Below are 15,885 nucleotides of genomic sequence, written 5' to 3'. Positions count from 1 at the left end.
AAAAAATATTATGTGAGGGTTGCATGTCTAGTTGCTATGGTGTTTTTGGGTGTTCAATTTTTGAAATTATAATTCAATTTTTATTTGGTGCTCGAATTTCGAGATTTCACTTTATAAGATAAAATTTAAAAAAAAAAAATTGAATAAAATATTATTTATTTTTGAAAAAAAGCAAATACTGTAGCAAGTAGAAAATGTTTTCTACTTGCATCCAAGAGAAATGCATGCCTTCTCATTCCATGGGTTATTGGCCAAAATGATAATAACAATAATAATAAATAAGAAAAAGGGTTAACTTAACCTCTCTTTTTCTTTTTTTTTTCCTCTACATAAAAATTTAACTGCAAAAAACTATTCAGTTGAATGTATGATAAGTTGGTATCCAAAAAAAGGAAAAAAATGCATGAGCTGACATCTGGCTTTTCAAAATATCCAAATGTGAGAAGTAAGCTTCCTTAAGGTAGTGGATTTAACCTTTACTCCTCCTACAATAAACACTGGCTTGACTAGCTTTTTTGTTGTTTTTTTTTTTTTTTTTTTTTGGGAGAAAACTTCAGTGGGCCCAACGAGACCTATTTACTCCTAGGGATTGGTTGTGTCTATCGGGCAAAGACTAGATAAGGTTAGCAATTTTTGACACGACCCGTGAACCCGACACGAACACGACACGAAAATATAGGGTTTAGGTTTGGGATAATCAGGTTCGGGTCAACACGATTATAATCATGTTTGGTGGGTCAACCCGCCGCCAGACCCGATTAAACACGTTTATTTTTTATTTATTTTTTGAAGTCTAAAAAACGTCAACGGCAATTCAGGCTTCAGCAAAATTGCAAAAGCAAAAGTCAGAAAACTCTAGCCGCACAGTCCGCACCGCATCACTTTTCATTCATCTTCTTCACTGCACCTTCTGGCTTCTTCACGCCGCACCGGCACCGCTCCTTCACTTCACGATTTATCTTGCGCCGGAGATCTGAGCGCCAAGGTCCGCTTCTCCCCAACCGAACCGGGCTTTCCGTCTTACCCAGTATAATGCAGCATGTACGGAGACACCTCGTCGCTGGGTTTGTCCATTTTGAGAAACAGCCCGTTGATGACCTCGGCGCCGCTCGCTTTGGCCCGATCCTGAAGGTACGCGTCCAGGATCTCGTGCCGCACCATGCCGAAGTACTTGTGGGGCTTCAGGGTCTGACCGATGTCCACGGCCCCATTCAACGGCGATATCATCTTCATCCTCGTGACCCGACAGTCTATGATGTCCAGTGGGAGGTCGATCAGGTAGGTCTTGACCCCACCCTTCGCGAGGGTCTCGGCGGTGGCTTGTGGAGTGAGGCGGTGCCAGTGAGAAGTGCAGTGACCCAGTGACTTAGTGAGCATGCGTTAACTAAACGTGTCCATGGGTTTGTGTCGTGTAAACCGGTTCAATATCGGGTCGGGTTCGTGTCGAATCCGATTGTATTTTCTGGTCAACCGGGTTGACACGAACTCGACCAGCCGACCCGAATTGCCAACTCTAAGACTAGTGCCACCAGGTTATTCCCCTCTCCTCTAGGAGAGTCGCTAACAGGCAGCTACAGTTAACCAAATGCTTACAAACAATAGGTAACATCGGCATCTTATAACAAAAAGAAGCCATGCATTGAAAAATGAAAACCTCCATTCCATAAGGAGAGAGGGAAAGAGAGAGAGAGAGAGCCAAGTTAGTCCCCTCTCCTCTAGGAGAGTCATTGACAGGCAGCCACGATCAACAAGGTGCTTATAAACAGTAGGATTGACAAGTAACAACGGCATCTTATGACAAAAAAAAAAAGGCATGCATTGAAAAATGAAAACCTCCATAAGGAGAGAGAGAGAAAGAGCACGTTAGTACCCTTTCCTCTAGGAGAGTCACTGACCGACAGCTACAATCAACTGGGTGCTTACAAACAATAGGACTAACAATAACAACGGCATGTTATGACAAAAAGAAGTGCCATGCATTGAAAAATGAAAACCTCCATAAGGGAAGAGAGAGAGAGAGAGACAGGGAGAATTTTGTCTTTTTATTTTTAAAAAAAAAACTAACAAGAAGTGGCATGAAATCTCAGCCTCACGAAATCGCGATTCATTCATTAGAAGTTACTGGCTCAGAATCCAATTGGACTCTGACCAGATCATTGTGCCACAGCTGGCCCACAGGCCCAGCCCAAACAGAAAATCGATAAGCTCTACGGCTCAAATAATTGGATAAACTCATAAACTGCGAGCCACTAATTTTAAGTGGTCTATCCGGCACTTCACAAACCACTACGTTTGGGCGGCATGCACCATAAACTGAACCCATTGTTGTCTCTCTCCTCAATCTATGGACGGGGTCACTTGTTTCTGATAAGCAATCGTGTGCCTAGGAACGCATTCCCCAATGATTGTCTGTAAACAACCCCATGATCAAATAATTTGGTCTTGTTATTTCAACGGTCGACCTCAATCATATATTATAATTTTTGGTCATGTACTGTCAAACAATTAATGGTACCCCAAACCTATCAAATTGGCCGGACTCCTCTCTAATAATAATGTAACGAATTCTTCTCCTTAATCATTTGATGGGCCGGGATCGTGTGGTTAGAAAAAAAGGGTCCAATGATTTATACGCAAGGGGCCCTACAATCGAGTGGTTGATCTTGTATTTGGAACATCCTATGGCGTACGTAAAATGTTTGTGTCGAACCCATGCGTACGGTTTCTAGTAGCACATGTTGCTCATGTACACCCCCTCATGATTTTTATCTGGGCTACGATCATCAATCATTTGATGGGATCCCTTCATTTCCATGGCATTGCACGGGGGGTACAGGGTACTGCCTGACTGATTGAAATCATTTGATGGGTCCCTTGCCCCCTTGGTTGTGTAGGTCAAGTTCAATGGTGGTTTCCCTGGCTGATAGAGGTACTACTTGTTTAGCAAAATGTGATCCTCATCTTCCAATTTTTTGTTTTTAGTAATTAATTACGAGCTTCAATATTGTTTCTATAGTTAGGTTTAGGCTATAGAAAATTTTAAAAGTTAGGTTTAGGCTAGCTTGCACCAACTGCGTAGAAATCGACTTCGAGTTTGTTTTTGTTTTTGTTTGAAATATGATCAAACAAAACACTCAATATCCAATTCTTATCAACCAAATATCAAATTTGTATATATTCATTAAGGGTGTACATGCGAATGCAAATACGATTATTTGTAATATTCGCATCCGTAAAATACGGATATTACTTTTAGATATTCGCATCCGCATTATTTTTTACTATTTGCATCTGTGTGGTTATTATCCGATATTCGTAAATAGATAATGAGTCTATTTTAAACGCTTTTAAAAATAAATTTGACATGGTTTTAGTCTTTTAGGCTTGTATGGAAAATATAATGTAACATCGAAAATATGTAGAATCGAAAAAAAAAAATAAAAATGATGGGTATGACATCAAAATATTCATAGCAGTCAATGCTCATTGTCACAAGCATTAGAATATAAATAATTATTTATTAAAAATAATTAATTTAATAATCATTTTCTAGAATATTATAAAAGAGAGTTTAAGTCTACACGTAAAGGAAAATAGCGTTAGAATATAAATAAAATTATTAAATTAATTATTTTTAGTCGATTTAAACTTTTAAGGTAAATAATAATTTAATACCAATTAGATCAAAATTTATTTTAGCAACTGAATCTAGCTCACATGCATGTGCTCTCGGTCTTATAATTAATGTATCCCTGTAATTTCAACTCAAAGATAAGGATGAGCTGCAACGTACTGCAACGAAGTACGATCAGTTAGCAAAGCAGTAAGCACGTACACAACAAATTAGCTAGGCCTTGGTTCATACGTGCGTCCGGCCAGGATCTTTCTTGCTCTCACTGGCACACATGCACTAAAAGAACGTACAGCTAATTAACTTTTTCCAAGAGAAGGTAAACCAACCCATCCATGTGACCCCAGGCATGCCTCTGGAGCGTGCCTTCAGGCTTCAGGGACCCCGCCCCCACCACTACTCTTGAGGCTATATATATATATATATATAAACTCATCGATCCCCGATCGAGGAAATTAACAATCTGTAAATTAAAGATGGAAAGCCGAAAAAAGAAGAGTGGTTTTGGCTTCTTTCAGATGCCCCTTCACTACCCAAGGTACAGCAAGAAGGAATACGCGGACATGCCGGAGTGGAAGCTGGACCGGCTTCTTGCGGAATATGGGTTGTCTACGCATGGTGATTTGGCTTACAAGCGGGAGTTCGCGATGGGAGCCTTTCTCTGGCCTGATTCAAAGCCTTCTCCTTACGATAGCTTTAAAGATGCTTCTTCAGTACTACTTCCCAGCAAGAAAGTTATATAATTAAGTTAAGTAGCTAGCTAGCTCTATGATATCTTTCTCCTTAATTGCCCTCCTGATCTTGTGATCATCTCCGGCCTCTCAAAACCCAAGTCTTCGATCGATCTGCTAGCTTAATTGTTTCGTCGTGCAGATCGAATAGTGACCTTAATTAGTATGTTTATTATGTTTCAGTTCTAGCTAGTGTACGTTAGAATGGGTTACTTTTCCTTGCCAAAAAAAAGCCTGGAAATAGTACGTACTAGTCGTTTCTTTTCTGTAACATGTATCACCTTAATTTATTGATTACCAATATGTTCATTATAAAGGATTACTCACACCTTTTACGTACTTACCCGTCAGGATCGAATAACCTGAAAAAGAGAGAGAGAGAGAGAGAGAGAGAGAGAGAGAGAGAGAGAGAGAGAGAGAGAGGAGCCATTTCATATATAGTGAGGATCTCTTAAATAAATAATTTAAAATACATTAATGTAACTCCAATGACTAGCTTAACATTAATGTTAAGAGTAATTAGCTGAAAAAACAGGAAAAAAAAAAAGAAGAAGAAGAAGAAGAAGGGGATTTGCAACTCTTGTGCTCCTCTTTCAAGATTTCTCTTTGTTTTTTCCCAAACACACACACACACACCCAAAAAAAAAAAAAAAAAAAAAAGAAGAGGTAAAGTTAAACAAAGATATTTCAACCTTCAAATTTGTTAATTTTTTTTTTCCTCCTAAAAAAGGTTCATTGCAGTTCGAGTAATCCTGTAAAGTTAAAATATTTTAGAATTCCGTCTATGTACCATCACAATTGCTTCGGAATATAATTAATTAACCATATATATATATATATATATATATATATATATATATATATATATCACTCTATTGTACAAGTTTTATTAATTATTCATTCTATTGTACAAGTTATCGTGCCCTCTTGCATCTCTTCGATCCTTCTCATGCAATGTCCATTTGTAGATTTCTGTTGCGTGCACGACTCTGCTCTTGGATGTATATTAATATTACCAAGGAACCAACATTGATCGAAGACGTAGTACTGGATTTTCAGATCTTGGGTCGTTTGAGAAATTAACGTGTGACATACTCTTACATATGGACCCTGCATATTTAATGGTAATTTTGAAAAGTGTGAGAATGGGAGAAGGACTTGGAGAGAAAATGAATCATTTCTCTTGAGAAAGAGACGTGCTATACATTCTCTCACGGTCCTTCTCTCATCCTCACTTTTCAAAATCACCAATGAGAGAACTTGAGAAGAAAATGAATAATTTCTCTTAAAAAAAAAATGACTCGAAGTTTTCTTTTTATATAGAAAGGAAAAAGAATGTAATGTGCTTGCTGGTTATGTGTAAAGGACATGTTAGACATTCATCTGCTAATAGTCGGGCCCCTTGTTCTTGGCCAATAAATAAGGAAATATAGCCTTGCATGCCTTCGAGCAAAGGCAGGGCCCTTCCCCTGCGCCCCATTTCAAAGTCCTGGGTATCAAGCTCTTCAAGGCGGTTTAATTTTCTTGCCTGTTGTGATGAATGCCCGATTTAATAGTTACTAGAATCTGTCTGCGAGCGCACCTAGCATTCGTAGGTCAGTCTCCGCCTGAGGACCCGGCCGTAGGTAGGTTTTCAATAACAAAATAGGCGGTGTTTGGGTCTTACGGATATAACTATCTGGCCGTCCTTGTATCCCAGTTTAAGAATTCCTACGTGCCTTTGAGTAGCTAGTAGTTCAATAGCGGTCGAGAGGACAAGACGTAACAAAGAAATATGAGGACATTTCTTACCTACCTCCGTATAATTAAGTTTCAATTTTATTATTAGGTTCACAAATCCAATAGTAAATTAAAAAATGAGGTGGGTGAGAAATGAATTTATAACATTTTTCTGTGCAAGGAAAAACTGTGTAAACAATATTATTTGGTTTTTGCAATGTCATCTTCCGATTATTTGCGACGAAATGATCAGTTGTGGCCCTCATCATTAAAACTGTGCAGAGCTTTTCATATCCAATTGCAATAGACTTGGGACAGCACCCTACTAAACTAAAGCACGAAAGACCCATGCCCACCAAATCATAGTTCGGGCTGCAATATCCATTTAAGCCCAAAATGGGCCAATTTGTGGGCCTTAACCTTTGAGTCACTGAGTTTGTGTTCTGTCTTTTTCTCTTTCTTTCTTTTCTTTTCTTTTTTTTTTTTTTTTTGAAGAAAAGAGGGGGAACTCGGATCATTGATAGCCATTTGTACTAAGTTGCATGGGCTGGTTATTTTGTTAGAAGTTATTAGAAGGGTTGTTATAATTCTTGTATAAAAAAGGGCCGAGGAATGATGTATACAATCATCCAAAAAAAAAACTAATTAGAGTTCATTTTTCTCTAATTCTTCTTCTTGGAGAGTGACCCTATCGAAACAGTTAACCCTACCTTATTTAATTCACCGTTCGTATATCTCATTTCAATTCAAAGCATTCAATTACCATATTACATCTATTTCATTACCACCTATATCCAAAGTACACCCATAAAAATTACCATTTACGTTAAGTACCATCAAAATTCAAGAAGACCATTACATAGGAATGCTTCCAGTCGTGCGTGACAACAAGGCTATCGGAGGCTTCTCACAGCCTTATACAATCTCCTGTCTGAGGATCTAAATTCTTACTTTCGATATATGTGGAACCAATAGCATTAATTGTGGATAACCTCTCTTACCCAGAAATAAGAAAGAAAAAAAATAAAAATAAATAGAACTGATGGCGAGAAAGGAAAATAAATCTAGGGAAAAACGGAAATAGTTATAACAGTTCAACGTCTTGTGTCTTCTGGTCCAGCAACACAAGCACTAAGAGGAACAAAAGAAGCATTTTTGAAACCGAAGAGCCCAGGCTCTCTTAGGCAGGCTGATCCCAAAAAATAAAAATAAAAAAGGAACAGAAAAGAAAAAGAGAATGGATATCTATCCTGTTTTATAGGTTCATTTTCATTAGTTAAAACTTTACACCTTCACATTCTACATGAAAACACGTGGAAGCCATTTGATTTACATGTAATTCCAAAGGCATCCAAACTAATTTACTTGAAAATGGGGAAGTTGAAGACCAATTTCACCTTTCAGAATGAACGGACAAACTTTATACAGGGGCTGACTAACTCAAAGGAACATGATGAGTGACTAGAATGTTATGCATAACTAGGGTTCCGTTTATGTGACAACTTCAAGGTTTACTGGTTCTAAAGGCACCTAAAGACACCTAAACGGACTACAATCGCCTCCTCATGCGCCTGCCGTTAGGATTTGCCGATTCTGCTTCAGCCCCATCTGCTGCTAGATCTAGACCGAGTAAACTGCTGCTGCTCCTCTTCCTACTCAACAGAGAATTTGAGTTCTCATCCATCAATGCAAATGTTGCGAGCAACTCCGACAACAATGAGGGGCAGCTCTCCTCCAAATGCCTGAATGCTTCTGACTTCATTACCGCTGCAAATAATAAAGAATTTTATTTGTTAAATACATCAACATACAGCACAAGGAAAATAGCAAAACAAGGGAATTTCCCTTCACAAAACAATGTGAAACATGTGCGCTTTCAGCAAAGATTATGTATACTGAAATCTTAAAATTTTGATGAAACCGGCAAGAAAGGGATGCCCACTGCAACAATATATTTAATATAACATCAAATCATGCATCTAAATAAGGAACATTCCTTTCATATAAACAAATTTACAAAACTGTAATCCAAAATGACGCACATGCAACCAATTTGTAAGCTTTATTTGTCTATCATTGCTCAACAAATAAAGTACAATAAATAAATAAATAAATATTTTCCAACTAAAGAGCTCCATGGAAGGGCTTAAAAAAAAAAAAGAGTGCTCAAAGGCATCCAAGGGCTTCAAATAAATTATTCAAAGAAAGAGACGAAGGCAATGCCCTAGTACACATGATACAAACTCACTGCAAGAGAAGGCAAGTCAGTTATTTAAAGCACAAACTTCTTTCAAGAAAAGTTGGCTCTGAAAACTGCATTTTAATTGCTTCAGACATATACTGGCATTTAACCATAATAAAAGAGTAATGCTTGAACCACACCTTTACTTCACTATTATCCGACTAGTTGACGTGACAGTGCCAATCCACCTTTATGTTTTCTATTAACAAGGGCTGATCCAAGGGTGGATTAACATTGCCACGTCAGCATAGTGAAATAGTAGTGAGATAAAAGTGTGGTTTCTAATATTACTCATGATACAATATGTGTAATTCTTTAGTACTCACTCTTCGAGAAAGAAACCATTGTAAAATGTTAGACAAGTCGGGTATGCATGAAGAAGCATGGAGAATACTCTGATTAAGCAGAACCATACTTGAACGAAATAACCCGGGACTTTGCACAGCATTCCTACGAGTAATACGCACCTCCCAAGTTTTCTGGATTTGCTGTGAACTTTAAACAGATGGCCTTGAGCTGTGGACAGTGATGTTGCTCAGCTAGGGCAAGGATTGTTGCCACTGTGTCAATACTGATTGCCTTACACAAATCTGATTCACATAACAATTTCAGTCGATCCAGATTGTATAGGTCAGCAGCAGCCAACAGATGCTGAACCATAACAGTGGATGAGCACATAGTTACTGTGCTCTCAACTTCGTCCACATCAGGAAGTTTGTCTGTGTAGATAAACAGAAGCATTGCCTGGAAAAACAGATAAAGGTCCATTTGACTCAATATACCTGCTCAAAACAAAAGCATTGCATATATGGATACATGTTTTGATATTTTCTGGAAAGCATATGCTACATGACGAATCTAAAGAAACCAGTCTAAAGTTGACCTAAGCCACGTAACAAAATAACAGCAGCGCAGCTTCATATTACAGAGCTACTTCACCATTTTCTAACTATTAGTAAATGTCAAAACACCACACAGACTACCATTTCATTCCTTAATTTTCTTCTACCCCTTTTAACATTCTTTAACTTCCTTTTTATCCACCTTTTCTTGTTTAATGCCAATCAGATCAAGTACATAAGCAAAAGATCCTATTATTTCTAACAGGTCCAAGTCCCAAGTAGTTTTCTATTTGTTCCCCACATTACCGTAAACGTGAACCAAGGGTTGTAGTGCGCTTATGTGAAATCAGAGAATGTATATTATGGCCATATCATCCCAGCAGCAACCAGAAGGCTTCCTCCGCTGGATATTAATGCTGGAGCAGCACAAGCTGCTCTCTTAGCTGTGAAATATGCTATTTCTTATGGCTGACATTCACTCATACTTGAAGGGGACTTCTCATCATCTCTCTCGCCATCAACAAAGCTGAACGCTTCGCTGATTGGTCTTTTGCTCCTATCTTAGAAGACATCCACCAGCAGCTCCAACTTCTACACTTTGCCCAGACAAGATATGCCTTTTTTGCAAGATGGAAGAAGAGAGGAGCCGTGGTGGTCAACCCTGGACCGCCCGGATCCTACTTTTGATTTGATCTCCGCTGGATATTAATGCGGGAGCAGCACAAGCTGCTCTCTTAGCCGTGAAATATGCTATTTCTTATGGCTGACATTCACTCATACTTGAAGGGGACTCTCTCATCATCTCTCTTGCCATCAACAAAGCTGAACGCTTCGCTGATTGGTCTTTTGCTCCTATCATAGAAGACATCCACCAGCAGCTCCGACTTCTACACTTTGCCTAGACAAGATATGCCTTATTTGCGAGATGGAAGAAGAGAGGAGCCGTGGAGGTCAACCCTGGACCGCCCGGATCCTACTTTTGATTTGATTCGATTAACCTTTGTGGAAGCTTGCCCCTATCTAATCAGGAAAATTGGATTGCCATCAAAATTTACCGGAGTGCACCGAGCAAATCAAATTGCTAAGTGGGCCGCTTCTAATAGAATTTTTGGAAGCATTCCCAACTCCACCCCTTGTCTCTCTTCTATGAGCATCAACAGTGGGAAAGATCCCCCCCCCCCCGGTTATTCCTTTTCTCCTTATTGCTTAGAAAAGAAAAGAAAAAAATAATAATTAAAAAAAAAAATCCATACTAATATCGAGTGCCATGGTGTATGGCACCGGTTTTCAGAAACCAAAAGACTGTTTTTGCTGATGGTGCAGGCATTTGACTTACTGTTTCTGAAAACAATTTTTAACAAACAAATGCCATTACAGTAGCAAAAACAAAATTCATTGCCGTAGCAAAAACCAAAAACAATTATTTAAAAAAAAAATGTTTTCAGAAACAGAAATCGTAGAGGGCAGAAAGCATGGGTGAAACCACTTTTAAGTGCACATTGCTTCATCCGAACTTCAAATCCTGCGGACACCATGTTTGGGTCGATATCTATCCTTTTTTTCCCTTCTTTTCTTCCTCTCTTCTCACTGCCAGTTACCAAACAGCTAGATCAACCACCGAATCGGAAGGATGGCTGGAAGTGCTGTGGCCACCCTTTTGGTCAAATATTTTCAGGCTAAGGATGACCAAGGAAAAAAAAAGAGCAAGGGATATGAGGAAAGAGGTGGCTAAAAGTGCTGTGGCGGGGGATCCAATGATGGTTTGCCGCCGCTTGCCAGTGGTTGATGGAGGTGCGATGGTGGTTGAAGGTGAAGGGAGAGAGAGAGAGAGAGAGAGAGAGAGAGAGAGAGAGAGAGAGAGAGAGAGAGAGGCGGTAACCGAAGAGAGTGGGAAGGCTATGAGGGTAAAATGATTTATATATGAGAACCTTTTTTTGACTAGGAATCCCTCCAAGCCATGGCCACTTTGTGTACCCACCCATGTCAGGCAAACCTTGGACCTGTATTGAGCGTCCCCTCCACATAGATCGGGTAAGACTCTAGCTTCGCCAACAGGCATAGCCCCAAAGAATTGTTTGCACCCAAGAGGATTTGAATCTTAGACCTGATGGGGATACTACCAAAACTAAGACCCTTACCACTTAAGCCAACCCTTGGGGTTAATTTATATATGAGAATTTAAAACCCTAAAACACAAAAATACATTTATGCCTCTTTTAGTTGACAAAAAAAAAACATGTGGATATTAATGGTAATTCACTTATATAAGGAAAAAAATTAAAAATAAATAAAGTCAATACAAAACCAAACACATTTTTTTTGTTCTTAAGAACTATTTTCAGACAGAAATTACCAAGAGTTTGTTTGGTCTTTTTCTTATTTTATATAGATTCCAGGGTTTTATATTAAGTTTTGGGATTAGGGGTCTTCATACTATTTTCATTTGGTTTTTCTTAAGTATATTAATGCACGTACCAGAGGCTAACATACAAAGATAGCATCAATATGATAATCAAGAACATTATAGAGAAGACATCCAAATTCAAACAAAAAATTTCTTAAGGCCAAGTTTTCCCCAAGAATGGGGGATTAGGGGAATCATCCACCCCGGTTTTATGGTAACACTATAAAACTAAGAATTCTTTCTAATATAAGAGCATATGGAGAGTCAATCTTAAATTATATTTGTTTTGTGTAAACGAAAATTTCTAGAATTTGTGAATGCTAAGTCTCTAACATTTAGCCATTAAACACGTATAGACGAAGAAATATTCTCTTATATCCACTCCATATTCTCTTATTTGTCTCCACACTTCTGCATTAGGCTAATTCAACCCGGGTCACAAAATCTTCATTTCGTTCAGAAAATCATATCAGACAGTCTTGTGGCTACTCAATTAACAATAATGCATCTATTAACCTACATATGAGAATTATGAGAAAAGGTAAAACAATGGCAATAAAGAACACAATTCCAATTTATAAATGTGCACATGATCAAATCAGTTTTCTTCCTTGGCCTTGTGATAGAAAGAAGCAATACAATCAAGAAGCATTACCTTGAAGATGAAGGGGTCAATATCCTTTACTACAACTTTGTCTACGTTAGGATTTCCAACGAGTCCAAAAAACTGGGCTCTAAATACAGGAGAACGAGCAGCAAGTATCAACTTATGAGCTTTGAACATTTCATTGCCGACCTGAAAAACTACGTCACAACCCACTTCAGATTCTAGCAAGTCCTTAAAACCTTGACCCATGTCTGACGGTGGTACAGAAATAGAACGTAGTTTTGGGCACTCAAGATGATTTCTGACAACTCCAACCTTGCAGTACATGACAAGGCAATCATCCTTTAAATAATCGGAAGCTTCTAAAAGATTTCTTCTAAAAAATCGCTTGTAACCCCTGAAATGCATGTGCAACAGCCATATGAGAAAAAACAACACTACTTTCCAACCCCTGACCCCCAAAAAAATAAAAATAAAATTAGAACATCTGAAATGATGGACAATGTGTAGAAATAATATCTAAACATGCACAAACCTCAGAAATTAATAATGAGTAACCCAAAACATGCAGATCAATAACATCATCCCAATTTTATTTTTTATTTTTTATTTTTTTAAAAAAAGGTCTACTATAACCTCAATTTATAGCTAGACAATTAAGTGATCCATAAACCGATATAGTATGACACTAAATGAAAATTAGTAATGTAACATCAATTGAATGACTAAATCTTTTATAAATGCACCCAATGAAGGCTTAAAAATCTTAATTCCACCTCTAGTCACACAAGAGCATTCAGTTGTAAACCAAAACCACATCATGAGAATTTCTATAAATGATAATATCCACCATTAGCTCAAAGGCATATGTCCAATGGTAAAAAGTCTTGAAGAAAAAATCCTTAAATTCCTCCATTGTCCATTCACGGTCTTCAAAACTCCAATCGTGGTTCATTGCTATCTCTTTCTACTTTTGTCGCAAGGCATTTTAACTTTAGCAATTCCATCAACCAAAGTCTATGACTCTTCCTCCTCTTCACTGTTCTTTGATTTTCTTTCTTAAAATTTCCACATTTCAAAATTTTCACCAGAGCAAAATACACCAAAAATTAAAAACACAGAATTACATTAAATGACAGAATTTACTAAATGGATATAAAATGGATAAAAAGATTGTTATGTGCGTTGATTATAAACTAGTAAAATATAAGCAACACGAAAGACAGCCTTACTGGTTGCTTCAGACCCATAAAGTTTTTTTTTTCTAGGGTCTCACACTCGCATCAATATTCTAATTAATATGATGTCCTAATTGATCTTATTGATTATATATCAAGATCCTAAACCAAATTTGGAGGGAAGGACCAGTCTCTCAATTTGAGACCATCCAAATTGATTTGATTCTCCTAACCGGAATGACAATAATTACATGCTTAAATAAGTGTTTCTTCCATTGTAAACACCCTAAACCAAAATAGAACGCTCGCAAAGGTTTAACACACAATTGTGGCAGAAAATATAGATTCAATACCAAAAAGTTATCATCATTTTCCCAACTACACCAACACAACATATATACTCACTGAGATACTGAATCACACTTCTTCCACATCAAACACATTCCTCACACTGAATTCCCTTCCCATACGGCCATATCATAATCCACCTCAAAAGCTTATTCAATTAATAACCAAAATATTTTTCACACACATGAGACCACGTTCACTAATCTCTCGAACTAACATAAAACCCTCTTCTACAAATCAATTTCAGCCCCTGAACCCTAATCCTTCACAAATCCCACATCCCCTCCCTCTAAAACTCAATTCCCCAACCACAAGGCACCAAAAACAACAATAACCAATCAGCCAAATCAAAAAATGCCCATTACCACATGCTGCCCCTATACTTGAGTGTGTACGGCCCGCTCTCCAGCGCACGTTGAAAATGACTATGCACCTTGTTGTTCCCGTTCCCACTCTGGTCCAGCATCGACAACTCGAACAAGGCCCTCACGTCCGTGCCCTCGCTCGCCAGCGCAATGAAGACCGAAACGTACATCGAGTTGTCCTCAAGGTTTTTACCGTCCGGGTAAAAGTAGATCGCCCAGTCGTACCCGCCCACCGTGAACGTGTCGCTCATCATGTACTTCCCTATTCCCATCCCCTTGGCCAGAGAGTACCCCTGCACCGTGAACCGGTGCGACCCGTTCACCGTCTCGCTTACGAACGTCGAGCACGAGCCCGTGTCTACCCTGGGCTTGGAATTCTCGATCGAAGCCATCACCGCGTGATTTGCAACATATACAAGGGAAATTTCGGAATCACTTGAATTGAAGGGATTCTTCTGCAGCAAAATCGACGCCCGGGAACGAAGAAATGTGCCAACCGTAGGGTATTAGGGTTTCGCCGGAGAGGAGCGAAATGCAGCAAAATGTGATGTGAGAGGGGATGCAAAAGCTAAAGGTGTTGAGGGGCTTTTATATTTAACGGGCCTGTTGTAGACGGTCTACAAGCCTCGGATTCTGGTACGGGTCTGAGAGATGGTTCTGTTCAGTGGACTCGTTACTGGTGGGTCGCAGGGTTCTGTTAGTTTTTTTTTTTTTGAAAGGCAGGGTTCTGTTACTTGTGTACTCTGGACTAATTTTTAGGCTCTTTTTTTTACCTGTTTGGCTGTTTAAGTGTATAAAATCTTTTAAACTAAATTTCAATCACTTAAATTATAGGGTAAATTTATAATAAATTTATGAGTCTACGCCATTTGGAAATGCCTCCTAACTTTTTAATTTTCAACATTGACTCTTTAACTTTTTCACGTTTTTGAATTTGGCCGTTCCGTCACTTTTTCATCTAGTTTTGCAAATCATGTTAACGTCACGCGTCTATTTTCGCCACATCACCTTAAAATATTATTTTTTTAACAAAAAATTAAAAAAATATTGGGAGTGGCTTGCGAGTCACCCCAAGATAGTGGGGGTGGCATGCGGCTACCTCTGGCCACTCCCTGACCTTTGTGGTGGCTTTCAGGCTACCCCCATTGCCCTGGGAGCCACCCTCAACATTGGGCTTGCAAGCCACCCCAGGGTAGTCGGGGTGGCACGCGGCTATCTCTGGCCACCCTCTGGCCTTTGGGGTGGCTTTCGGGACAGCACTTTATTATTATTATTATTATAACTATTGTTTTAAAAATAATTTTAAAAAATTATTAAAAATGATAATATTTTAAGGTAATATGGCGAAAATGGACACGTGGCACTAACAGAATTTGCAAAATTAGATAAAAAAAAAAAAAAAAAAAAAAAAAAAGTAACGGAAGGGTCCAATTCAAAAACGCAAAAAAGTTAATAAGTCAATGTTAAAAATTTAAAAGTTAGGGAGCATTTTTAAATTACTCGTCAACTCATGAATTTATTATACATTTACCCTAAATTATATACCAAATTAATCAGATAAGTTTCATGATCAATCTATAATTATATGAAGTATATACATTGAGAGCCCCTTCTATTAGGTCACAGCATAAAACAAGGGTTTTCAGCCCACCAATAACATATTGACACGTCATCTCATAACAAAAAAACTCAAGTGTTGTTAAAACACCGGATCTTTTGTCCCATTTCCCTATCAAAGAAGTTGATAACAAAAAGACCGCCCCTACCCAAATCCGCACCACCACAGGCAGGCCGGACGCTGCCAGCACTACCTAGGCC

The 15,885-nt window shown here is 38.5% G+C and overlaps 1 protein-coding gene across 2 annotated transcripts; it reads right to left on the bottom strand.

Moving 5' to 3' along the window:
• Positions 1 to 7,308: 7,308 nt before the first annotated feature.
• LOC133862630 (BTB/POZ and MATH domain-containing protein 3) lies at positions 7,309 to 14,640 on the bottom strand. Of its 2 annotated transcripts, none has more exons than XM_062298476.1 (4): positions 14,068 to 14,639; positions 12,225 to 12,573; positions 8,791 to 9,067; positions 7,309 to 7,848 (listed from the first exon to the last, which is right to left on the bottom strand). In XM_062298476.1, exons 1-4 carry the CDS (start codon positions 14,457 to 14,459, stop codon positions 7,631 to 7,633), a joined length of 1,236 nt encoding a protein of 411 aa, XP_062154460.1. In that variant the 5' UTR covers positions 14,460 to 14,639; the 3' UTR covers positions 7,309 to 7,630. The 2 variants fall into 2 exon arrangements, with proteins under 2 accessions (XP_062154460.1, XP_062154461.1); XM_062298477.1 differs by having other exon boundaries at positions 7,708 to 7,848; positions 8,739 to 9,067; positions 14,068 to 14,640.
• Positions 14,641 to 15,885: the final 1,245 nt, after the last annotated feature.

The sequence above is a fragment of the Alnus glutinosa genome, chromosome 3 (assembly GCF_958979055.1).
Source record: "Alnus glutinosa chromosome 3, dhAlnGlut1.1, whole genome shotgun sequence".
In the NCBI taxonomy this organism is placed as follows: domain Eukaryota; kingdom Viridiplantae; phylum Streptophyta; class Magnoliopsida; order Fagales; family Betulaceae; genus Alnus; species Alnus glutinosa.
The sequence above is the reverse complement of the archived record's forward strand: the minus strand, read 5'-3'. Positions and strand labels throughout refer to the sequence as shown.